At 43.4% G+C, this 26,554-nt stretch overlaps 1 protein-coding gene across 5 annotated transcripts in view; it reads right to left on the bottom strand.

The window, feature by feature from the left end:
* Positions 1-26,554, bottom strand: part of LOC140205303 (doublecortin domain-containing protein 1-like) — a 566,682-nt gene that overhangs the window by 152,869 nt on the left and 387,259 nt on the right. For all 5 annotated transcript variants that reach the window (XR_011887817.1, XM_072272825.1, XM_072272826.1 and 2 more), the window contains one exon: positions 12,569-12,692. Coding sequence is in view for 4 of the 5 variants with exons in the window: in XM_072272825.1 (XP_072128926.1) it covers positions 12,569-12,692 (124 nt within the window). In the remaining variant the exon portion in view is untranslated. The remainder of the gene's footprint in view (positions 1-12,568; positions 12,693-26,554) is intronic.

The raw sequence follows: 26,554 nt of genomic DNA, 5'->3' as shown, positions 1-26,554 counted from the left end.
CTTTCGTCCCCTGATACTCTCCAATTTCTGATATAGTACTGGTGTGTTCTACAGTGAAGACCGATGCAAAATACTTACTGAGTTTGTTGCCATTCATTTGTAACCCTATTACTACCTCCCCAGCTTCATTTTCCAGCAGTCTGATATCAGAATCAGGCTTATTATCACTGGCATTTGTCGTAAAATTTGTTAACTTAGCAGCAGCAGTTCAATGCAATACATAATATAGAAGAAGAAAAAAAGTAAAATAATAATAATGATACTAATAAATAAATTACAGCATTAATATATTGTATAGATTAAAAATCGTGCAAAAAACAGAAGTAATATTTATTAAAAAAGTGAGGTAGTGTTCACGAATTCAATGTCCATTTAGGAATCAGATGGCAGAGGGGAAGAAGCTGTTTCTGAATTGCTGAGTGTGTGCCTTCAGGCTCCTGTACCCCCTACCTGATGGCAACAGCGAGAAAAGAGCATGCCCTGGGTGCTGGAGGTCCTTCATAATGGATGCTGCCTTTCTGAGACACCGCTCCCTGAAGATGTCCTGGGCACTTTGTAGGCTAGTACCCAAGATGGAGCCGACTGAATTTAGAACCCTCTGCAGCTTCTTTCGGTCCTGTGCAGTAGCACCCTCCCCCAGCCCCGGACCAGACAGTGATGCAGCCTGTCAGAATGCTCTCCACGGTACATCTATAGAAGTTTTTGAATGCATTTGTTGACATACCAAATCTCTTCAAACTCCTAATGAAGTTATAGTCGCTGTCTTGCCTTCTTTATAACTGCATCGATATGTTGGGACCAGGTTAGGTCCTCAGAGATCTTGACACCCTGGAACTTGAAACTGCTCACTCTCTCCACTTCTGATCCCTCTATGAGGATTGGTGTATGTTCCTTCGTCTTACCCTTCCTGAATTCCACGATCAGCTCTTTTGTCTAACTAATGTTGAGTGCCAGGTTGTTGCTGCGACACCACTCCACTAGTTGGCATATCTCACTCCTGTACGCCCTCTCATCTCCATCCAATCTGCATTCTACCAACAATGGTTGTATCATCCGCAAATTTATAGATGGTATTTGAGCTATGCCTAGCCACATAGTCATGGGTATAGAGAGAGTAGAACAGTGGGCTAAGCACACACCCATGAGATGCGTCGTGTTGATCATCAGTGAGGAGGAGATATTATCACCAATCTGCACAGATTGTGGTCTTCCAGTTAGGAAATCAAGGATCTAATTGCAGAGGGAGGTACAGAGGCCCAGGTTCCAATATCTTCTGTTGCCTTTCTTTTTCTCTTTATATATTTGAAAAACTTTTGATATCCTATTTTATATTATTGTCTAGCCTATTGTCATATTTCAGCTTTTCTCTCCTTATTGCATTTTATTTAGTTTCTGTTTGATTTTAAAAGTCTCCCAATCCTCTAACTCCACTAATTTTTGCTATATTGAATGCTTTCTCTTTTACTTTTTGACTTCCCTTATTAGCCAGTTACCTCATCCTCCCTTTTGAATACTTCTTCTTTGGAATGTATCTATCCTGCACCTTCTGAGTTGTTCCCTGATACTCTCGCCATTGCTGTTCTGCCATCATCCCTGCTAGTGACCCCTTCCAATCAACTTTGGCCAGCTCCTCTCTCATGCCTCTGTAGTTCTTTTACTCCACTGTAATATTGATTTTAGCTTCTCCCTCTCAAACTAAAGAGTGAATTCTATAATCTTATGATCACTGCCTCCTAAGGTTTCCTTGAAACATTCAGTGCAATATGTAATTTGCATTAACAACTAACGTATCTCAGGATGTGCTGGGACCAGCCCACAAGTGTCACAACACATTCCACCCATGCCCACCATGCTTGATTGATCAACACAGGACACAACAAAATAGAACATACCAAGTGACAAAGCAACAACAGCAAAATAAACCCCATTCCTCCCTCCCAACAAAAACATAGTCAGTCCTCCAACCCCAGGACCGGCCTCTTCTTTGGCCTCCAGGCTCAGATTCACAAACATTAAACCTTCCCAAGTGGATAACTCATATACTCAGGGATGTTTATTTACTTATATGAGAAAATCGGCAGATACTGGAAATCCAAGGTAACACATACAAGATGCTGGAGGAACTCAGCAGTCAGACAGCATCTATTAACAGTCAACGTTTCAAGCCGTGACATCGAATACTTATTGCTTTCTATAGATGGTGCCTGGCCTGTTGAGGTCCTCTAACATTTTTGTGTGTGCTGCCTATTTATTTATTAGTTCTTTAACTTTGTCACATGGTGTGAGCAGAATTATCTGCAGCTTAATGTGAAAAAGACTAAGGAGCTGTGGTAGACCTGAGGAGAGCTAAGGTACTGGTGACCTCTGTTTCCATCCAGGGGTTCAGTGTGGACATGGTGGAGGATTACAAATACCTGGGGATACGAACTGACAATAAACTGGACTGGTCAAAGAACACTGAGGTTGTCTACAAGAAGGATCAGAGCTGTCTCTATTTCCTGAGGAGATTGAGGTCCTTTAACATCTGCCGGACGATGCTGAGGATGTTCTATGAGTCTGTGGTGGCCAGTGCTATCATGTTTGCTGTGTGTGCTGGGGCAGCAGGCTGAGGGTAGCAGACACCAACAGAATCACCAAACTCATTCGTAAGGCCAGTGATGTTGTGGGGATGGAACTGGACTCTCTGACGGTGGTGTCTGAAAAGGGGATGCTGTCTAAGTTGCATACCATCTTGGTCAATGTCTCTCATCCACTACATAATGTACTGGGTGGGCACAGGAGTACATTCAGCCAGAGACTCATCCCACCGAGATGCAGCACAGAGCGTCATAGGAAGTCATTCCTGCCTGTGGCCATCAAACTTTACAACTCCTCCCTTGGAGGGTCAGACACCCTGAGCCAATAGGCTGGTCCTGGACTTATTTCATAATTTATTGGCATAATTTACATATTACTATTTAACTATTTATGGTTCTATTACTATTTATTATTTATGGTGCAACTGTAATGAAAACCAGTTTCCCCCGGGATCAATAAAGTATGACTATGACTATAGTATTTACAGAGTGTGTCTTCCTTTGCATATCGGTCGATTGTCAGTCTTTGTGTGTAGTTTTTCATTGATTCTATTGTACTTCTTTGTTCTAATATGAATGCCTGCAAGAAAACCTGGTGATGTACATTCTTTGATAATCTATTTACTTTGAACTTTGACCTTTAAATTTATTGCCCATCCCCCATGGCTCTTCTGGAAGGTGGTGGCGTGTTCAGACACAGCGGCCTCTTGGAAGCCCAGCAAAGATGCCTTTTTTTAAACTTCTTTTTATGATCACAGGACAATGCTAGAAATTAAGGTGGTCAGTTACTACAGGTCTAGCCCTTGAGCGAGGTGCTTGTTGTCAGAGGAGCTGGACTTGGTGTGGGCTGTGTTACTGCCTGCTACAGGAAGGCATCAGAGTCTAAGAGCAAAGGTGGTGTACGGTCCAGCAGCAAGTGATTGTCTTGGATGTTTCTCTACAATCGCAGGACCTTGTTGGACATTGATAATGTGAAATGCTGGGAGACAGGATTTTTTGAATAAAACACGTGTGATTCGTTTTATGTGCTTAACAAAGATAGTCAGCTTGCTCTGACGTCATTGTATCAGATACTGTCTCTGAAAGTGAAGACAACTCAGTGGCAGCGTTTGTGAGTGATGTAGGACAGTTTCTATTCAGGACAATATGTGTCATCTGTCACCCATTACATTACCCGACCCAGGGCACCCACCCCCACTCCCCAGAGTTCTCTAAAACCGGCATTGTCTCTCTAACTGGAGCTATTATGAGCCGCCGAGCTCAGGTCCTTTGTGCCTTAGTTGGAGTAACAGCAGGCTCCTCTGGCTCGTCCAGGGGTGTGCCGACACACACTTGATGCACGGGGTATGGGAATGGAACCATCCAGGTCTTGGAGGGCCAGTTTAAGGCGACCTACAGAAATAGATTCAGGGTTATCGTTCCTGTCTACAATAAAAGTCTTTTTGCCAGGTTACAAAATGTGGAACGGGTCATTATAAGGGGGCTTAAGGGGATGCTGATGTGCAACAGGGCAGACAAAAATGAACTAGGTAGAACGTAGGTCAACTAGAACCCAAGAGTGCTGTACGCCATGATGGGAGGTAGGAATAGGTATAAAAGAATTGTTTACTGGGGAGGGCGGAATGTTGCTGAGACACTGACCAGGCGGTCATGGTGTCAGGAATAAAATCACCCAGCACCCGTGGCGGCTGCCCATACACCAGCTCTGCAGTGGAGGAATGCATGTCCTCATGGTATGATGTTGTGGCCTTCATTGAATCGAGGCTGAAGGATGGCTGTAGTTTGGAGCTGAACGTCCAAGGTTACACATTATATTGGAGGGATAGGAAGGTAGGCAGAGGGAATGGTGTGGCTCTGTTGGTAAAGAATAGCATCAAATCAGTAGAAAGATGTGACATAGGATCGGAAGATGTTGAATCCTTGTGAGTTGAATTAAGAAACTGCAAGGATAAAAGGACGCCGATGGCAGTTATATACAGGCCTCACAACAGTGTCTGGGAGGTGGGTCACAAGTTACAACAGGAAATAGAAAAGGCGAGTCAAAGGGGCAATGTTATGGAGATTTTAATATGCAGGTCGATTGGGAAAATCAGATTGGTAATGGATCTCAAGAGAGTGAGTTTGTTGAATGCCCAAAAGATAGCTTTTTGGAGCAGTTTGTCATTGAGCCTACTAGGGGATCAGTTATACTAGATTGGGTGTTATGTAATGAACTGGAGGCAATTAGGGAGCTTAAGGTAAAAAAAAACCCTTAGGAACCAGTGAAATTTGATAGAGAGAAAGTAAAATCTCAAAGGAGTTAGGGAAATTACAGTGGTATGAGAGAGGAGTTGGCCAAAGTAAATTGGAAGGAGCTGCTGGCAGGGATGTCAGCAGAGCAGCAATGGCGTGTGTTTCTGGGGAAAACGAGGAAGGTGCAGGACACATGTATTCCAAAAATGAAAAAATACTCAAATGATAAAATAGTAAAACCATGGCTGACAAGGGAAGTCAAAGCCATTGTAAAAGCAAAAGAAAGGGCATACAACAAAGCAAAAATTAGTGGGAAGATAGAGGATTGGGAAGTTTTTAAAAACCTACAGAGAGCAACTAAAAAAAATTATTGGAGGGGAAAAGATGAAATATGAAAGCAAGCTAGCAAATAATATCAAAATGGATAGTAAAAGTTTTTTGAAGTATGTTAAAAATAAAAGAGAAAGGAGAGTGGATATAGGACTGCTAGAAAATGAGGCAGGAAAAATAGTAACAAGGACAAGGAGATGGCTGATGAACTAAATGAGTATCTTGCATTAGCCTTCACTGTGGAGGACACTAGCAGTATGCCTGATGTTGTAGTGTGTGAAGGAAGAGAAGTGGGTGAAGTTACTATTTACAAGAGAGAAGGTGCTCAAAAAGCTGAAAAACTTAAAGGTACATAAGTCACCCGCACCAGATGAACTGCATCCTAGGGTTCTGAAAGGGGTAGCATTAGAGATTGTGGTGGCATTACAACTGATCTTTCAGAAATCATTGGACTCTGGCATGGTGCCAGAGGACTGGAAAATTGCAAATGTCACTCCACTCTTTAAGAAAGAAGGAAGGCAGCAGAAAGGAAACTATAGACCAGTTAGCCTGACCTCAGTGGTTGGGAAGATGTTAGAGTCAATTGTTAAGGATGAAGTGATGGAGTACCTCGTGACACAGGACAAGATAGTACAAGGTCAGCAGGGTTTCCTTCAGGGAAAATCCTGCCTGATGAACCTGTTGGAATTCTTTGAGGAGATTACAAGTAGGATAGATAAAGGGGATGAAGTGGATGTTGTATATTTGGACTTTCAGAAGGCTTTTGTTAAGGTGTCATACATGAGGCTGCATACCAAGTTAAGAACCCATGATATTACAGGAAAGTTACTAACATGGTTAAAGCATTGGCTGATTGGTAGGAGGCAGTGAGTGGGAATAAAAGGATCCTTTTCTGCTTGGCTGCCAGTGACTAGTGGTGTTCTGCAGGGGTCAGTGTTGGAACCACTTCTTTTTATGCTGTATATCAATGATTTAGATGATGGACTAGATGTCTTTGTTGCCAAGTTTGCAGATAATATGAAGATTGGTGGAGAGGCAGGTAGTGTTGAGGAAACAAGTAGGATGCAGAAGGATTTAGACAGATTAGGAGAATGGGCAAGAAACTGACAAATGAAATACAATGTTGGAAAATGCACTTTGGTAGTAGAAATAAATGTGTGGACTGTTTTCTAAACAGGGAGAAAATCCAGGAATCTGAGATGCAGAGGGACTTGGAAGTCCTTGTGCCCAACACCTTGAAGGTTAACTTGCAGGTTGAGTCAGCGGTGAGGAAGGCAAATGCCATGTTAGCATTAATTTCAAGAGGTCTAGAATACAAGAGGAAGGATGAGATGCTGAGGCTTTATAAGGCACTGATGAGGCCTCACCTTGAGTATCTTGAACAGTTTTGGGGCCCTCATCTTAGAAAAGATGTGCTGGCATTGGAGAGGGTCCAGAGGAGGTTCACAAGGATGATTCCAGGAATGAAAGGGTTATCATACGATGAACATTTGATGGCTTTGGGTCTGTACTCGCTGGAATTTAGAAGGATGAGGGGGAATCTCATTGAGACCTTTCAAATGTTGAAAGGCCTAGACTGAGTAGATGTGGAAAGGACCATGGTGGGAGAGTCTAGGACAAGAGGGCACAGCCTCAGGATAGAGGGGTGCCCTTTCAAAACAGAGATGCGGAGAAATTTCTTTAGCCAAAGGATGGTGAATTTGTGGAATTTGTTGCCACATGCAGCCGTGGAGGCCAGGTTGTCGGGTGTATTTAAGGCAGGGATTGCTAAGTTTTTGATTGGCATCAAAGGTTATGAGGAGAAGGCCGGGAACTGGGGTTGAGAAGGAGATTAATAAAAAGGATCAGCCATGATTGAATGGTGGTGCAGACTCGATAGGTCGGATGGCCTAATTCTGCTCCTATGTCTTAAGGTCTTATGGTCTCATTTGGAGCCATTCTGAACCCCAGAAGATGATTGTGCCAACACTTTTCCATTAGGGATGCCCTCAGAGCAGCATTTAAGGAATGAGGAAAGCACTTGCTCAAGCCATTGGACTGCGGGTGATACACCATGGTGTGGTGCAATTTAACGCCGAGGTTCTGGACCGTTGTTGCCCAGTGGTCTGATGTGAATTGGGAACCACAGTTGGAGAAAGTATCAGACTGGGTGCTGAACCAAGCAACTCATGTTTTGATGAATGCCAAGAGCCACGTCCGCAGCCGTCGTTGACATCAGAGGAACAACCTCTGGTCACCTGCTGGTACAGTCCACCATGGTAAGAAGATGCATGAAACCATGAGGTAGTGGAGAGGACCAGCCAGGTCCACATTGGCAAGGTGAAACCATCACTCAAGGACCTCGAAAGTTTCCAGTGGAACATGAGCATGATGGCTAATTTTCTCTCATTAAGACACAACACAGGCTGCACGCCAATCTCACATGTCCGTCCTAAGGCTGTGCCACACAAAACTTTAAAGCAACCAGTTTTTGTGAAGCCTTCAGTTGGCAGCCACCATGTAGAATGGGCAACCGACTGAGACATCGAACAGGAGATGAAGTCCTGTGTCCCTGAACTTAATGTCAGCCAACTGCAGGCTCATGTCTATTGTCCAGTTATTCTTGATCACTGAGTCAGTAGCTTGATTGGCTGCCATGCTGGCATAGTCAACCCCGGTGTGTATGGCATCGACAGCAGGCCATGAGAGGCAATCAGCCATGGCATTATTTTTCCTTTCGATGTGCTGTATGTCAATTGAGAATTCTGAAATGTAGGACAAATGTCTGATGCTCTGGCCATAGGTTGCATGAGGGATTTGTGGTCAACAAACACAGTGAAATGCCGACCATCCAGCAGAAAAATAAATTGGCAGACAGCCAGATGGAGGCCAAGAAGCTTGCAGTCAAACATGCTTAACTTCCTCTGGGGGAGGTGGGGAGTGCGGAGCTGCCGGTTGAAGAAGACAAGCGGCTGCCACACGCTTCCAACCAACTGTTCACGCACAGCACCCACAGCATAGTCTCAGGCATCAGTAGTAATGGCTATAGGTGTGTTGGGCAGTAGGGTCGCGTTTGATAGAGCCTGTTTGATGTTGTCAAATGCTTTGGTCATGTCCGTTGACCACTCAAGCAGCTTTTAAGGGCACTATACAAAGGCAGCATAAATTCAACACTCGTGGGATGAAACGGTGATAGAAATTCACTATACCTAAAAACTCTTGCAGTACTTTGGTAGTGTGGGGCAGTGGAAAGTCCATAATAGGGGCAACTTTTGATGGCAGGGGTGTTGCACGTTCTGTAGAGATGCGGTAGCGGAGAAAGTCAATAGTAGACAACCCAAACTGGCATTTAGTGAGGTTAATAATCAATCCACGTTGGCTTCAGCCCTTGAAAAGTGTGTGGAAATGTGATAAGTGTTCGGTTTTGGATGCGCTGGTGACAAGCATATTGTCCAGGTAAACATAAAAGTTAGTCGCTGGAACGTCTGTACTGCATTTTTCAGCCCAAATGGCATGTGCAGAAACTCCCATAGGTCAAACCAGGTTATAACAGCAGTTTTGGGAATGTCTTCAGTGCACACAGGCATCTGATGGTAGCCCTTTACAAAGTCAACGTTAGAAAAAATTATCTTTCCAGCTAAACATGCTGAAAAGTCTTGAAAATGTGGGACCGGGTAATGAACGGGGATGGGGATGGTGGCCTCGTTAAGCAGCAGTAACATTGGACAACAAAGATTATGCTTCCTAAATACTTTTGGGTATATCTTATGGATTTTGGACTGCTGATCATGACAATAACCATGAAATTTCCCAATCACACACCATTTTTTAAAATGGCCAATCATAATTTGCCAATTAAAATGTTGCCTACAATGTTTTCTATCTTGTTCAGGCATGCCTGGGTATGCTTAGGCAGTGTAGGTGTAGCATGGCAGGACAGGTTTTGGATACTTTCTGTTATACTTGTGGCCAGTACATGTTTAAATCTCAAAGATTTCTCTTATTAAGAAAGCCTAGGAGTTCTACTTTGGGTGTAAAATTGGCGACCAAAACAAAGCCCTGGGCTCCTCACATTAATTGCACAACATGTGCTGTCAACCTTAGAGTTTGGTTCAGAGGTATTCGGAAGCCAATGCCATTCACTGTCCCGATGATATGGGGAGAGCAGAAGGATCATGTGACAGACTGCGATTCTGGCTGACCACTACGTCTGGTTTTTCTCTGCATGCATTTCTAAATGACAACAAATGAGGACTGAGTGTCCTCATTATCTAATCTAATCTAATCTAAAATCTAGAAATCCATTGAATATCCCAATCTCTCTTCAGCCAAAAGACCTGTGCCACATGACGATGGTCTTCCAGTACCGAAGCCATCAGAGTCATGGAGTCAAGAGAAGGCAGATGAAGGTGCCATGATGCACAAGTCAGGAATGGAAAATGCCGCTGATACTGATACAGATTTGAATCCTTTATGTCAAGTGAGACTCATCTGATAAATCAATCTGAGTTAAATGACTTGGTCGGAGTCTTGGGTTTATCAAAGCCAAAAGCAGAATTACTGGGTTCAAGTCTGCAAGGGTGGAATCTGCTAGACCAGGCACAAAAATTTCTGTGAAGGATTTTGATATTTGAGACAGAATAGTTTCCCAGAATAACTGATGCCAAGATTAAGGAAGGCATTTTTGTTGGTCCACAAATCAAACCAGTCATCAATAACAGGCAATTCGAAGAACTTCTAGTCAGACCGGAGAAAATCACATGGATGACATTCAAGGATGTTGTTGCAAATTTTCTTGGCAACTGCAGAGCACCAAACTATGTGCAGCTGGTTGACAACATGCTTCAAGCACACAAAACCATGAAGTGCAACATGTCACTAAAGATTCATTTTCTGCATTCCCATTTAGACTTCCCTGTAAATCTTGGCACTGTCAGTGAGGTGCATGGTGAAAGGTTTCACCAGGATATTGCAGTCATGGAGAAATGGTATCAGGGAAACTGGAGTCCATCGATCCTGCTTGATTATTGTTAGACACTTAAGTGAGAAGTCTCAGACACCGAGTAGGAGTGAAACTCATCAACAAAACACTGCATGGATGGCAACCACCATCAAGTTTAGGGACCATGTGAAGGTGTGAAAGTCAAGGAACTATTTGAACAGCATACAATGCCAAGCATATCCGTTAGCAGATCACCCCTTGTGCTGGCCAGCTTTTCTGAGTCCAGTCTACGTGCACAGGCATGGACCAGTGAGCCAGTTGTGGAAATGTGGTGCTCAACTGTATGGAAAATGGGGGCTTGCAGAGGTTTGGGAATTTGCCCAGCAGGTGAGTGAATTCACGTGTGGTGGTGCATGCACTAGACAGAGTCATCATAGGGAACTTACTGGGTATACAGGGTAATGACCCAAAGTTCTTTGCGTCCACAAGCCAGTAGTTCTTAAGATCCAGTAACATTCCTTTGGCACACAGGAAGTCTGCACCGAACAGTGTTCTAGCAACTTTAGTCAAGACAATGGCCCACGTGTAGCATCGTTCACTGAAGCAGAGCATCACGCATTGTGTCCCATAAGTCCAGATCCTACTGCTGTTGGCAGCCTCCCGTGAAGGTCTGTTGTTCTCTGCCTTACAGTCAATGGGTGATACTGACAGCACACTCACGTGAGCACCAATGTCACACAGGAAGCGTTGTCTGAAAGAGTGTCCACAGTGAACAGTAGACGACCCTGGCAGCCGGAACCCACAGTGTTCACAGACTCCTGATGTCCCGATGCAATGGCACTGTCAAAGCTGCACATCTTGGCGTTCGTGCTGAAGCGTTCACGGTAAAAACATAGACCCAGTGTTGCCTAGTTCAAAGCCGTGGGGGTGAGTCTGCTGGAAGTTCTGGTAATCAGGCATATTGAAACAGGGAAAGGAGGAAGATCTCTTCCTGACTGAGTGTAGACTATCGGCCTTTTTAACAAACTCCCTGTAATTCTTCATTAGTGTATTAGCAAGGGCTATGCAAACTTCATCAGGCATTTGTTGCATAAAAAGTTCTTTAAAAATAAAACAAGGATGGTGATTGCCCAGGAGAGATAACATGTGGTCCATTAGTTCTGAAGGCCTAACATCATCTTAGCCAGGCAAGGAGAGCAACTGTTTGACGGGCTCAGACTCAGACAGCCCAAAAGTTTGTAATAGGTGAGTTTTCAGAGTGATACATTTATCACATGCAGGCAGGTCTTCGAGTAGACTCAGCACTCTGGATGCAGTGAAACTACTTAGCGATGCGACTACGTAGTAAAATTTGGTACTGTCCATAGTGATTTCTCGCAGTGTGAACCGGGCCTCCACTGGAGCAAACAGTAGCACACTGCTTCCAAAACTCTGGCAGCTTGCATTGGTCAACATGTCATTGAGAAACTCTGGAATTGGTCAAGCGCATCAGTGTCACCATCGTAGGAATTGTGATTAAAGCATGCAAGGGTCATTTTATGTGCTAAACAAAAGCCACAGCCCTTTACTTCCATTAGGAACAAACCAAAAACAGTCACCTTACACTGACATCATTACGTCAGACACCGTCTCTAAAAGTGAACAGAACAACTCAATAATGATGTTTGTGAATTGTGTAGAAGTTTCTATTATGAAGAATATGTATCATCCGTCACCCATTACATTACCCTACAGTTTGCCACTCTTGCTTATTGGGCAGACAAGTGGTGGGGCAGCTGCGTGGCCTCGGTCATACCGACAACTAGGCCTCAGTCATAGCGACAACTAGGCCTCGGTCATACCGACAACTAGGCCTCAGTCATAGCGACAACTAGGCCTCAGTCATAGCGACAACTAGGCCTCAAGCCATGTCCTATTGCAGCAGACCAGGAGAGGAGATGCCAGAGGTGGTGTAGCACAGTGTTCATGCTGGTCCTATCTTTGGTGCAGATCTCCAGGTTTCACTCAGTGGAATGACAAGCTCGACTGCGTGCGTCCATGCGTAAGTTCATCAGTGTACTGCTGAAGACTGTTTGTTCTTACCAGTAGCACCTATACACCATCAATTTACAGGACATATCACTCAAGGACTTGCACTATACTATATTTTGTGTGTGACTGTATGTTTACTGCTATGTTAAACATGCTATCCGTGTATGACTGTCAGTGGTATGTTTTGCACTTCAGTCCCGGAGGAACATTGTTTCATTTGGCTATATTAATGTATGGCTGAACGGTGGTTGAATTTGAACTTGAGAAAAAGGAGACACTTCTCCATTAAAATCTCTATAAGTGCACCTTGCACTAAGGCAGTTCTTGGATTTCTGTATGAAGGATCAGCCATATATTTCTGGATGTTCAGAATGAATGAAAGCTTTGCCTGACCAATGCCACTGTTGGATTTCTATGTGAAATGTAAACCGGTGTGGGAGAGAGTTACCCCATCTACCACCAGTAAAAGCTCCATTACCCCATTCAATTCACCATCGGGCATCAAAGGCCACATGTAGGTCAGCTTGTTCCACAGGGCGTTCTCCTGCTTTGACTTCTTCCATTGACCTGGCTTTGCAATTCCTTCCTGTTTGATGGCCCATCTAATGAAACAAAAATGATTTTTTTTTCATTGAAAAGAAGTTCAATGCTGATTTTTCTTCCCCAAACTACAGAAGCACTAATATAAATATTGAATATTTCGACACGGTGGGAAAATACTTACTCCAGGACTTGTTAACATATCTTGGATTTGAGACAACATTGAGATTAAGATTGAGATTGTTAGATTAAGATTAACTTCATTTTTGTCACATGTACATTGAAATATTGAAATATACAGTGAAATGCATTGTTTGCACCAAAACAAGACAGTTAAGGTTTGTGATGGTGGCTACAGACTCAAAATGCTGGAGGAACTCAGCAGGCCAGGCTGCATCTATGGAAAAGAGTAAACAGTCAATGTTTCAGGCTGAGACCTAGAATTTTATACTAGAACATAAAAGCAAGAATGTAATGTTCAGGCTTTATGCGGCACTGGTGAGCCCTCTCTTGGTGTACTGTGAGCAATTTTGGGCCCCTTATCTTGGAGAGGATGTGTTGACATTGGAGAGGGTCCAAAGGAGGTTCATGAAAATGATTCCAGGATAGAAAGGTTTGTCATATCAAGAGCGTTTGATAGCTTGGGGCCTGTACTCACTATATTTCAGAAGAATGAGGGGTGACTTATTTGAAACCAACTGAACGTTGAAAAGCCTTGATAGGGAGGATATGGAGAGGATGTTTCGAATGGTGAGTGAGTCTAGAACCAGAGGACGCTGCCTCGGAATAGAGGGGAGTCCTTTTGAATAGAGATGAGGAGAAATGTCTTTAGCCAGAGAGTGGTGAATCGCCACAGGAGGCCATGCCTTTGCATACACTTAAGGCAGAGGTTGATAGATTCCTGATTGGTCAGGGCATGAAGGGATACGGGAGAAGGCAGGAGATTGGGGCTGAAAAGGGAAAATGGATCAGCCATGATGAAATGATGGAGCAGACCCGATGGGCCAAATGGCCTAATTCAGCCCCTATACCTTATGGTGATGAGCAGCCATAAAGTCACCACACTTCCGAGCCAACATCGCATGCCTGCAACTTACTAACTGGCTACCAGCAGAAACGGTAGGTGCAAGTTCAATTTCAATACTTACGAGAAATTTGGAAAGGTGCATGGAAGGGAGGGGAAGGGAGGGGTATGCTCCGGGTGCTAGATAATGAGACTAGGCAGATTAATAGTTCAGCACGGACTGGGTGGGCTTCTGTGCTGTAGTGTTCTATGACTCTATGGTCTTGGGCATGTAGGAGGAAACTGGAGCACCTGGAGGAGGGATGTGGGGGTTGATGTGCCTGTTCTATTTTTGTTGGGTTTTTTTGTGGGGAGGAGAGATTTGGGGGTTGATGATGGTGCTGCCTTTCTTTTCTTTCTTGGTTTCATGGCTTGCTTTGCATTCGGTGGAAAATAGAAGATTATAAGGTGACTGAAGTTGTCACAGCACAGGAACTGGAAACAAGAGACTAGCCACCTAAACAGAAGAAGCCAAGAGAAATATCAAAAAATAATGCACAGATAGAAGTGCAGATAGAGTAGATAAAACTATGGTTGTTTCCAACTTATTATCAAAATTGAGCTCCACAATTTAAGAAATCAAATCCTACAGGAAAATTATGATATTGCTACAAAACTAAAGGTTTAATTGGGAAATTTTTATTCATCAGCTTCATAGACTCTATCAAAACAAGACGCCATCTGGGCTGGAATAAAGTGTGTTGATGTGTGTGAGTGACTAAATGGGCTGTTCTCTTGCTCATTTGCATTGTGGATGGATGGAATCTCACAAAACATCCCTTTTGTTGAAGAAAATGCTTCTATGGGACACAGAATTTTTTCCTACAGCAAAGATGTCAATAAGACTAAAAGAGTATAGAGTACAACGATGTTGCCAGGACTGGAGGACCTGAGTTATAATGGAAGATTGAATAGGTTAGGACTTTATTCTTCGGAATATAAAAGTTTGAGCGGAGCTTTGATTGAGGTATACCAAATTATGCGGTATAGGCAGGGTAAATGCAAGCAGGCTTTGGGTGGGACTAGAGGTTAGGTTAAGGGTGAAAGGTGAAAAGTTTAAGGGGAACATGAGGGGAAACTTCTTCACTCAGAGGGTGGTGAGAGTGTGGAATGAGTGAATAAACTGTCAGTGCAAATGGAGCAACCATTTTCAAGATTTAAGAGAAGTTTAGATAGGTACATGGATGGGAGAGGTATGGAGGGCTATGGTCCCAGTGCAGGTTGATAGGACTAGGTGCAGACTAGATGGGCTGAAGGGACTGTTTCTGTGCTGCACTTTTCTATGACTCTATAGTCACAAAACATCTCTTTTGTTTAGGAAAATGCTTCTATGTGACACAGAATTTTTTTTACAGGAAAGATATCAATAAGATTGAACGAGTGCAGAGAAAATTCGCAAGAATGTTGCCAGGACTTGAGGAGCCGAGTTATCGGGAAAGATCAAAAAGGATCGGATTTTATTCGCTGAAGCGCAGGAGAATGAAGGGAGATCTGATAGAGGTATACTAAATTATGAGGGGTATAGATGGGGTAAGTGCAAACAGGCTTCTTCCACTGAGGTAGGAAGATACTAGAACTAGAGGTCATGGGTTAAGGGTGAAAAGTGAAATGTTGAAGGGGAACATGAGGCTGGTGAGAGTGTAGAATGAGCTGCCAGTGTAAGTGGTTTATGCAGGTTCAATTTCAATGTTTAAGAGAAATTGGGATAGATACATGGATGGGATGGGTATGGAAGGATATGGTCTGGGTGCAGGTCGATGGGACTAGATTAATAGTTCAGCATGGGCTAGATAGGCCTCAGGGCCGGTTTCTGTGCTGTAGTGTTCTATGACTCCTGTGTGTGACACACAAAATGGAACTGACAAAATTAGCAATGGTTGATGTCCACTTGATAAACCTGCATATATAATATACTTTTTGCTCAGAACAATTAGGGGGAGTTATTTCACCTGGGAGACAGAGAACATACACCACAAGATGGCAGTGTTCCACTATTTTTAAATATTCCCTCAATCACAATCCATTTCCCCACACCCTTTCTACTTATTTTTATTTGAGATATAGTGCAGAATAGGCCCTTCCTACCCTTCCAGATGCACTGCTCAGCGAACCGTAACAACCCCAGTTTAACCCTAACCTAATCATAGGACTATTTACAATGACCAATTAACCTAGCCGTACGTCTTTGGACTGTGGGGGGAAACTGGAGCACCCAAAGAAATCCCACACATTCCATAGGGAGAACTTACAAAGACTTCTCACAGAAGAGGCTAGGATTGAACTTTGAACATCGACACCTCGAGCTCTAATAGCATCATGCTAGCTGCTACACTACTGTGGCGCCCATTGTCCTGCTTGGTTGTAAATGTCATAACATGGCAAATGGCCATATGAACAATGTATTTCAGGAATTCAAAGACTGGTTTTACAAAGGTACTGGTCTAGGAAATAGAACATAGAACACTATTGCACAATACAGGCTCTTTAACCAACTCCTTAACCCTTTAACTAAGTCTAAGATCAATCTAACCCTCCCTCCCACATTGTCCTCTATTTTTCATTTATCCATGTGTCTATCTAAGAGTTTCTTAGCTACCTGTACCATCACTCCTGGCAGTGTGTTGCACTCATCTACAGTACAAATCTGTGTGAAAAAACCAACCTGACATTCCCACTATACCTTCCTCCATTCAATTAAAGCTATGCCTCCTTGTATATGAACCAGTTTCCCCCAGGATTAATAAAGTATGACCATAACTATGCCTCCTTGTATTAGCCATTTTGGCTCTGGGAAAAGGTTTCTGGCTGTCCAATCTATTTATGACTCTTATCATCTTACACATCTCTAGCAAGTCACCTCTCATCCTCCTTCACTCCAAGGAGAAAAGCCCTAGCTCACTCAGCCTTTCCTCATAAGACACACTCCCTAATCCAGGCATCATCCTGGTAAATCTTCTCTGCACCCTCTCTAAAGCTTCCACGTCCTTCCTTGTAGAAATTGTAGTGCAGCTTAAAAGGCATTTCATACAGTCTCGGTCAGACATCGTTCAAAGTTCAAAGTAAATTTATTATCAAAGTACATATATGTCATCATATACTACCCTGAGATTCACTTTCTTACAGGCATTCACAGCAGACAAAGAAATACAATAGAATCAATGTACAGCTGCTCACAGAGACCAACAAGCAACCAAGGTGCAAAAGAAGACAAACTGCAAATACACAAAAAAATCAAATAAAAATATTAACAAATAATATTTCAGAATCAGAATCAGAATGTGTCGTGAAAGTTGTTGTTCTGCAGCCGCAGTACATTGCAATACATAAAAATAAAAACTGTAAATTACAGTAAGAAGTATATACATGTTCAATTAAATAAGAGTTGCAAAGAGAGAAAAAAAAGTGAGGAAGTGTTCATGGCTTCAATGTCCATTTGGAAATCTGAAGGCAGAGAGAAGAAGATGCTCCTGAATCATTGAGAGCATGGGTTGTAGGGTCATTGAAAGCGAGCCCATGGGTTGTGTTCAGTGATCAGTTCAGTGTTGGGGTGAGTGAGATTATCCATGCCGAATATTCATGGTGTACCAAAATCCATTTCAATGTCAGTCTGAGAAGAAGGGTAGAAAGAGGGCCAGAAGTCAGTTCCCTTTTGGTGTCTAGGGCAGGGTTAGGATCCTGTCCTAGAATCCTGGAAGGATAGGGAGGAATGGTGGTTGGATGGCTTATGATACTGATTATGTTGGGACAGGTGAGATTTGCAGCCTCCATCATGGAGTTTGACGGACACTTGGTGACTGAAAGTCAGGGCAGACTGGGGTGACTGGGAAATCAGGCTATGGTGTGACTGAGGGTGGGAGAATGTGATGAGGGGCCTGCAGGTTAGATGTGGGAAATTTCTCCTTGCCTCCAAGAAGAGTGTTGCATGATGATCCAAATCAACAGATGCCATTTGATATGGGAATCATGTTGCACTCACTAACAAACCTCACACTGGGAGGTGCCCAGGCCAATCACCCATATGTAGATCAAGTGATAGAGGGCTACAGCACAGGAACAGGCCCTCAATCTCCTCTACTTTGTACCCAACTGTTATTCTACCTAGTCCCTGTCATGATTCAGTCTGATCACCAGGGCAGGTGGGGTACCAGAGACCTCCAGGCTCTGTTGTTCCACCTCCCCTGATTATTAGTTGAGTATCTTCACTATTAACTTGCTTTAGTTACCAGTGCACCTGTACTTTGTTTTGTTTCTCTATTTAAGTACTTCTGAATTGTATGCCTTTGCTCAGTCTTCAACTTACTTATCCTGTGTGCAGGATTTCTCGGCTTCCTCACAAACCAATCCTCTAGTAAAGATTCTTCATTCAACTCCATCCTCGTGTCTGGACTCCTCTGCATTTGAATCCACCTGGTCTACATCTCTCCTGGCAGTCTATGGGTTAAAGATATTGAACCGCCATAGCTACCCTGGTTCAAGTCCAGCTTGGCAACCACCTCTTGTTACAAGTCCCATTACATAGGTACATTAACAACAATTAAAAACAACTTTAGACCTGTAAACAAAGAGGGAAGTTTTAGAAGGATATGGGCAGGTTAATGTCACTAGCTTAACATTGGGTGTCTTGGTCAGCATGAACCATTGGGGCAAAAGACCAATTCCATTCAGTATAACTCACTGACTATAAGTAGTTGTTACTCCAAAATGCTGGAGGGGCTCGACAGGTCAGGCAGCATCTATGGAAATGAATAAACAGTTGATATTTTGAGCTGAGACCCTTTATCAGGATCGAATAGGAAGAGGAAGAAGCCAGAATAAGAAGGCTGGGGAAGATGAAGGAGGACAAGCTGGAAGCTGATAAGTGAATCCAGGTGAGTGGAGAAGTGGAGGGGTGGGATGAAGTAAGAACATGGGAGGTGATTGCTGGAAAGGGTAAAGGGTGGAAAATGAAGGAATTTGATGGGACAGAAGAGTGGTCAATGGAGGAAAGGGAAGGAGGAGGGGCACCAGAGAGAGGTGATAGGTAATGAGAAGATAAGGGGTCAGAGGGGAGCCAGAATAGGGAAAAGAAAAGGAGAAAAGAAAGAGTGGGAGAAGTTACTAGAAGCTGTAGATATCGATGTTCATGCTCCCCGATTGGAGACTACCTAACGGAATATGAGGTATTGCTCTTCCAGCTTGAGAATAGCCTCATCATGGCAGTAGAGGAGGACATGGATTGACATGTTGAGATGGGAATGGGGAGTGGAATTAAATTATTTTGTCACCAGGAAGTCCTGTGGTTGAAAACAGAGCAAAGGTACTCGACAAATTCCTTTCACGATTCAGTCATTCCTTACCCTAAGTTAAAGATATTTTGAAATGCTTCAAAGGCATCAGTTTACCCTTTCCAACTTGAATGAAGCATGAAGCAACTGTTCAGTTATGCTCACAATGCAAGCCATATTAATGTGAAAGCTAATGTACTTTCCTAATGGAACAGTGGCCAAATCCCACTCAATCTTAATTGCAGTAAAAGTACCCCTGAAAAACACTTCAATAAAAACCGCAGAGATTTCACCTTGAATCAGGTTTTATAATGGTGTTAAGGTACTAAAGGTCAGCAGAAATTGTGACTAAAGATGTCAGTATGTAAATTGTATGAGCAAATGTGTTCAGAATAATAAAAGCAAACATCTATTGCTGCTTATTGTGTGATTGAGGAACAACGTAAAAATCTTTGGTTTCAAAGAACATAGAACACAGAATAGTACAGCACAGTACAGGCCCTTCGGCCCACAATGTTGTGCCAACCCTCAAACCCTGCCTCCCATATAAGCCCCCACCTTAGATTCCTCCATATATCTGTCTAGTAGTCTCTTAAACTTCACTAGTGTATCTGCCTCCACCACTGACTCAGGCAGTGCATTCCACAGACCAACCACTCTCTGAGTAAAAAACCTTCCTCTAATATCCCCCTTGAACTTCCCACCCCTTACCTTAAAGCCATGTCCTCTTGTATTGAGCAGTGGTGCCCTGGGGAAGAGGCGCTGACTATCCACTCTATCTATTCCTCTTATTATCTTGTACACCTCTATCATGTCTCCTCTCATCCTCCTTCTCTCCAAAGAGTAAAGCCCTAGCTCCCTTAATCTCTGATCATAATGCATACTTTCTAAACCAGGCAGCATCCTGGTAAATCTCCTCTGTACCCTTTCCAATGCTTCCACATCCTTCCTATAGTGAGGTGACCAGAACTGGACACAATACTCCAAGTGTGGCCTAACCAGAATTTTATAGAGCTGCATCATTACATCGCGACTCTTAAACTCTATCCCTCGACTTGTGAAAGCTAACACCCCATAAGCTTTCTTAACTACCCTATCCACCTGTGAGGCAACTTTCAGGGATCTGTGGACATGTACCCTGAGATCCCTCTGCTCCTCCACACTACCAAGTATCCCGCCATTTACTTTGTACTCTGCCTTGGAGTTTGTCCTTCCAAAGTGTACAACCTCACACTTCTCTGGGTTGAATTCCATCTGCCACTTCTCAGCCCACTTCTGCATCCTATCAATGTCTCTCTGCAATCTTTGACAATCCTCTATACTATCTACAACACCACCAACCTTTGTGTCGTCTGCAAACTTCCCAACCCACCCTTCTACCCCAACATCCAGGTCGTTAATAAAAATCACGAAAAGTAGAGGTCCCAGAACAGATCCTTCTGAGACACCACTAGTCACAATCCTCCAATCTGAATGTACTCCCTCCACCACCACCCTCTGCCTTCTGCAGGCAAGCCAATTCTGAATCCACCTGGCCAAACTTCCCTGGATCCCATGCCTTCTAACTTTCTGAATAAGCCTACCGTGTAGAACCTTGTCAAATGCCTTACTAAAATCCATGTAGATCACATCCACTGCACTACCCTCATCTATATGCCTGGTCACCTCCTCAAAGAACTCTATCAGGCTTGTTAGACATGATCTGCCCTTCACAAAGCCATGCTGACTGTCCCTGATCAGACCATGATTCTCTAAATGCCTATAGATTCTATCTCTAAGAATCTTTTCCAACAGCTTTCCCACCACAGATGTAAGGCTCACTGGTCTATAATTACCCGGACTATCCCTACTACCTTTCTTGAACAAGGGAACAACATTCGCCTCTCTCCAATCCTCCGGTACCATTCCCGTGGACAACGACGACATAAAGATCCTAGCCAGAGGCTCAGCAATCTCTTCTCTCGCCTCGTGGAGCAGCCTGGGGAATATTCTGTCAGGCCCCGGGGACTTATCTGTCCTAATGTATTTTAACAACTCCTCTCCCTTAATATCAGCATGCTCCAGAACATCAACCTCACTCATATTGTCCTCACCATCATCAAGTTCCCTCTCATTGGTGAATACCGAAGAGAGGTATTCATTGAGGACCTCGCTCACTTCCACAGCCTCCAGGCACATCTTCCCACCTTTATCTCTAATCGGTCCTACCTTCACTCCTGTCATCCTTTTTTTCTTCACATAATTGAAGAATGCCTTGGGGTTTTCCTTTACCCTACTCGCCAAGGCCTTCTCATGCCCCCTTCTTGCTCTTCTCAGCCCCTTCTTAAGCTCCTTTCTTGCTTCCCTATATTCCTCAATAGACCCATCTGATCCTTGCTTCCTAAATCTCATGTATGCTGCCTTCTTCCACCTGACTAGATTTTCCACCTCACTTGTCACCCATGGTTCCTTCACCCTACCATTCTTTATCTTCCTCACCGGGACAAATTTATCCTTTACATCCCGCAAGAGATCTCTAAACATCGACCACATGTCCATAGTACATTTCCCTGCAAAAACATCATCCCAATTCACACTCTCAAGTTCTAGCCTTATAGCCTCATAATTTGCCTTTCTCCAATTAAAAATTTTCCTGTCCTCCTTGATTCTATCTTTTTCCATGATAATTATAAAGGCCAGGGAGCAGTGGTCACTGTCCCCCAGATGCTCACCCACTGAGAGATCTGTGACCTGACCCGGTTCATTACCTAGTACTAGATCTAGTACGGCATTCCCCCTGGTCAGCCTGTCCACATACTGTGACAGGAATCCATCCTGGACACGCTTAACAAATTCTGCCCCATCTAAACCCTTGGAACTAATCAGGTGCCAATCAATATTAGGGAAGTTAAAGTCACCCATGATAACAGCCCTGTTATTTTTGCACCTTTCCAAAATCTGCCTCCCAATCTGCTCCTCTGTATCTCTGCTGCTACCAGGGGGCCTATAGAATACCCCCAGTAGAGTAACTGCTCCCTTCCTGTTCCTGACTTCCACCCATATTGACTCAAAAGAGGATCCTGCTACATTACCCACCCTTTCTGTAGCTGTAATAGTATCCCTGACCAGTAATGCCGCCCCTCCTCCCCTTTTTCCGCCCTCTCTATCCCTTTTAAAGCACTGGAATCCAGGAATATTGAGAATCCATTCCTGCCCTGGTGCCAGCCAAGTCTCTGTAATGGCCACTACATCATAATTCCATGTATGTTTCTGTTGTAATGTAGCAGCCTTGGTACAAAACTGTCAGAATGACGATTAGAATCAGGTTTATTATCACAAACATATGTCGTGAGATTTGTTGTTTTGCAGCAGCAATATAGTGCAATATAGAAAATATGCTGAAAATTACAATAAGAAATAATCACAATCAGAACCATATTTACAATTACTGACGTTTGAAGTGAAATTAGTTTTGTGGCAGCAGCACGATGCAATACATCTACTGAAAATTAGAATGAGAAATGTTTATTTATTTATTTATTGAGGTACAGCGAGTAATATGCCCTTCGAGCCATGCCACCCAGCAACCCTGACTTAACCCTAGCCTAATCACAGAACAATTTACAATGTCCAATTAACCTACCCGGTACATCTTTTGACTGTGGAAGGTATCCGGAGCACGCAGTCGCGGGGAGAATGTACAAACTCCTTATAGACAGCAGCAGGAATTGAACCTAGGTCGCTGGTACAGGACTGTATACTGTATACAGTATACACTTAATGACCACTTTATTAGATCCACCTGTACGCCTGCTCATTAATGCAAATACCTAATCAGCCAATCACGTGGCAGCAACTCAATGCTTCAAAGCAGCAGACATGGACAAGAGGTTCAGTTGTTGTTCAGACCAAACATCAGAATGGGGAAGAAATGTGACTTTGACCATGGAATGATTGTTGGTGCCAGATGGGATGATTTGGGTATCTCAGAAAATGCTGATCTCCTGGGATTTTCATGAACAACAGTCTCTAGAGTTTACAGAGAATGATAGAAAAAATAAAAAACAACCAGTGAGCGGGAGTTCTATACGTGAAAGCACCTTGTTAATGCAAGAGGTCAGAGGAAAGTTACAGGAAGGTGACAGTAACTCAAATAACCACATGTTAAAATAGTGGTGTGCAGAGGAGTATCTCTGAATGCACAACACATCAAACCTTGAAGTGGATGGGCTACAGCAGCAAAAGACCATGAATATACAGAAACACACTTAGTGGCCACTTTATTCAGCCTGTTTGTTCTTCTCATGATACTGTAGATGTCTTCAAGATCACTCCTCAACTCAGAATCAGAACTAGTGTCACGTTTATTATTGCTGACATATGTACAGTGCAGTATGGTGATTTACATAAAATACACTAAAATTTATCATCAGAAATATTTATAAAAATTAAGTAGTGCTACAAGAGAACAAAAGTAGTGAGGTGGTGTATATGGATTCACTCTCCATTTAGAAATCTGATGGTAGAGGGGAAGAAGTTGTTCCTAAAACATTAAGTGTGTATTTTCAGGCTCCTGTATCTCCTTCTTGATAGTAGCAATGAGAAGAGAGCATGTCCTGGTTGGGGGTAGGGGGTAAGTCTTGATAAACATGATCTACCCCTTACAATGATCTTTCCAAACAGTTCAAGGACTCATTGTTCTAATGTCCCCTTGATGTTTATTTTTTATTTATTGATTTTATTTAGAGACAACATGGAACAAGCCTATCTGGCCCATCAAGCCACACTGCCCAGCAACTCACTTATTTAACACTAGACTAATCACAGGACAATTTACAATGACCAATTAACATTCCAACTGGTATGATTTTGGACTGTGGGAGGAAATCAGGACACCTGGAGGAAACCCACACATTCACAGGTAGGACGCACTAACTCCTTACAGACAGTACCACAATTGAACTCTGAACTCCAACACTCGTAACTGTAATGGCATTGTGCTAACTGCTACACTATGTTGGATCTTTGAACTACAAAGAGTTAAAGCAAAAATCCCTTGTATAATATAATGTTATTGGTCCTTTTACTGTTCCCTTGCATTGGAAGGTTACTTTCTTTACTTGTAGAGGGCAGACTAGCTGCTCTATGGCTCCAAACACTGCTTCTGATTAAAAGCCTTTGGTCCCACACCACCAGCTTCTTACTTACTTACCTACTGCCTATTACATCACTGGTGTTTAGAGCAGCAATGAAGGTCCTCCTTCTCTGTCTATGGTCACTCGGATATAGAAGGTTTCTTCATTGCTGTTTCCATAACAGTTTTATTTTACCATTCGGGGTTGGTAGCCCTGAGCTGAACTCCTGAACCTGCAGGACTGATGGGATACTCTCAGTCTAGACTCTACCCTTTGACCTGTTCTGGCATGGGTGATCTTACCAAGAGCCCAAGCATAAAGCCCTGACTCTAGCTCTCTGAGTTATCGAGGCACACAAGGTTGTGGTCCTCTTGGAGGACCGCCAGGTTCAGAGACAGTTATTACCCGTCAACCATCAGGCTCCTGAACCAGCATGGATAACTTCTATGGAATTAAGGGAAACAAGTAGTGAGATCATGGAAACAGTACAGATCAAAAAAGAGGAGGTCCTTGCTGTCTTGAGGAAAATTAAAGTGGATAAATCCCCGGGACCTGACAGGGTGTTCCCTCGGACCTTGAAGGAGACTAGTGTTGAAATTGCAGGGGCCCTGGCTGAAATATTTAAAATGCCGCTGTCTACAGGTGAGGTGCCGGAGGATTGGAGAGTGGCTCATGTTGTTCCGTTGTTTAAAAAAGGATCGAAAAGTAATCCGGGAAATTATAGGCCAGTAAGTTTAACATCGGTAGTAGGTAAATTATTGGAGGGAGTACTAAGAGACAGAATCTACAAGCATTTGGATAGACTGGGACTTATTAGGGAGAGTCAACATGGCTTTGTGCATGGTAGGTCATGTTTGACCAATCTATTGGAGTTTTTCGAGGAGGTTACCAGGAAAGTGGATGAAGGGAAGGCAGTGGATATTGTCTACATGGACTTCAGTAAGCCCATTGACAAGGTCCCGCATGGGAGGTTAGTTAGGAAAATTCAGTCGCTAGGTATACATGGAGAGGTGGTAAATTGGATTAGACATTGGCTCGATGGAAGAAGCCAGAGAGTGGTGATAGAGAATTGCTTCTCTGAGTGGAGGCCTGTGACTAGTGGTGTGCCACAGGGATCAGTGCTGGGTCCATTGTTATTTGTCATTTATATCAATGATCTGGATGATAATGTGGTAAATTGGATCAGCAAGTTTGCTGATGATACAAAGATTGGAGGTGTAGTAGACAGTGAGGAAGGTTTTCAGAGCCTGCAGAGGGACTTGAACCAGCTGGAAAAATGGGCTAAAAAATGGCAGATGGAGTTTAAAACTGACAAGTGTGAGGTATTGCACGTTGGAAGGACAAACCAACGTAGAACATACAGGGTTAATGGTAAGGCACTGAGGAGTGCAGTGGAACAGAGGGATCTGGGAATACAGATACAAAATTCCCTAAGAGTGGCGTCACAGGTAGATAGGGTCGTAAAGAGAGCTTTTGGTACATTGGCCTTTATTAATCAAAGTATTGAGTATAAGAGCTGGAATGCTATGATGAGGTTGTATAAGGCATTGGTGAGGCCGAATCTTGAGTATTGTGTTCAGTTTTGGTCACCAAATTACAGGAAGGATATAAATAAGGTTGAAAGAGTGCAGAGAAGGTTTACAAGGATGTTGCCGGGACTTGAGAAACTCAGTTACAGAGAAAGGTTGAATAGGTTGGGACTTTATTCCCTGGAGCGTAGAAGAATGAGGGGAGATTTGATAGAGGTATATAAAATTATGATGGGTATAGATAGAGTGAATGCAAGCAAGCTTTTTCCACTGAGGCAAGGGGAGAAAAAACCAGAGGACATGGGTTTAGGGTGAGGGGCGAAAAATTTAAAGGGAACATTAGGGGGGGCTTCTTCACACAGAGAGTGGTGGGAGTATGGAATGAGCTGTCAGACGAGATGGTAAATGTGGGTTGTTTTTTAACATTTAAGAATAAGTTGGACAGATACATGGATGGGAGGTGTATGGAGGGATATGGTCCGTGTGCAGGTCAGTGGGACTAGGCAGAAAATGGTTCAGCACAGCCAAGAAGGGCCAAAAGACCTGTTTCTGTGCTGTAGTTTCTATGGTTTCACTCACCCCAACACCAAACTGTCTCCATATGCTATAGACTCACTTTCAAGGACTTATCTTCTCAGTATTACTTATTTACTAATACAGGAGATACTGCAGATGCTGGAAATGCAGAGTAACAAACACAAAATGCATAAATCCAGTAGGAGCACCCATGGTCCACTCTCCTCCTTTCCTATCAGGTTTCTTCTTCTTCAGGCCTTTACTTTTTCCACCAATCACCTCCCAGCTTCCTACTTCATCCCCTGCTCTTCCACTCACCTATCTTCCCCCTCACCTGGCATCACTTTCCGACTGATGTTCCTTCCCCTCCCCACCCCCAATTTCTTATGCTGGCTTCTTCCCCCTTCCTTTCCAGTCCTGATGGAGGGTCAAGACTGA

This window comes from Mobula birostris, chromosome 11 (assembly GCF_030028105.1).
Source record: "Mobula birostris isolate sMobBir1 chromosome 11, sMobBir1.hap1, whole genome shotgun sequence".
Lineage (NCBI taxonomy): Eukaryota > Metazoa > Chordata > Chondrichthyes > Myliobatiformes > Myliobatidae > Mobula > Mobula birostris.
Note: the sequence above shows the minus strand (reverse complement) of the source record. Positions and strands in the feature narration are given on the sequence as shown.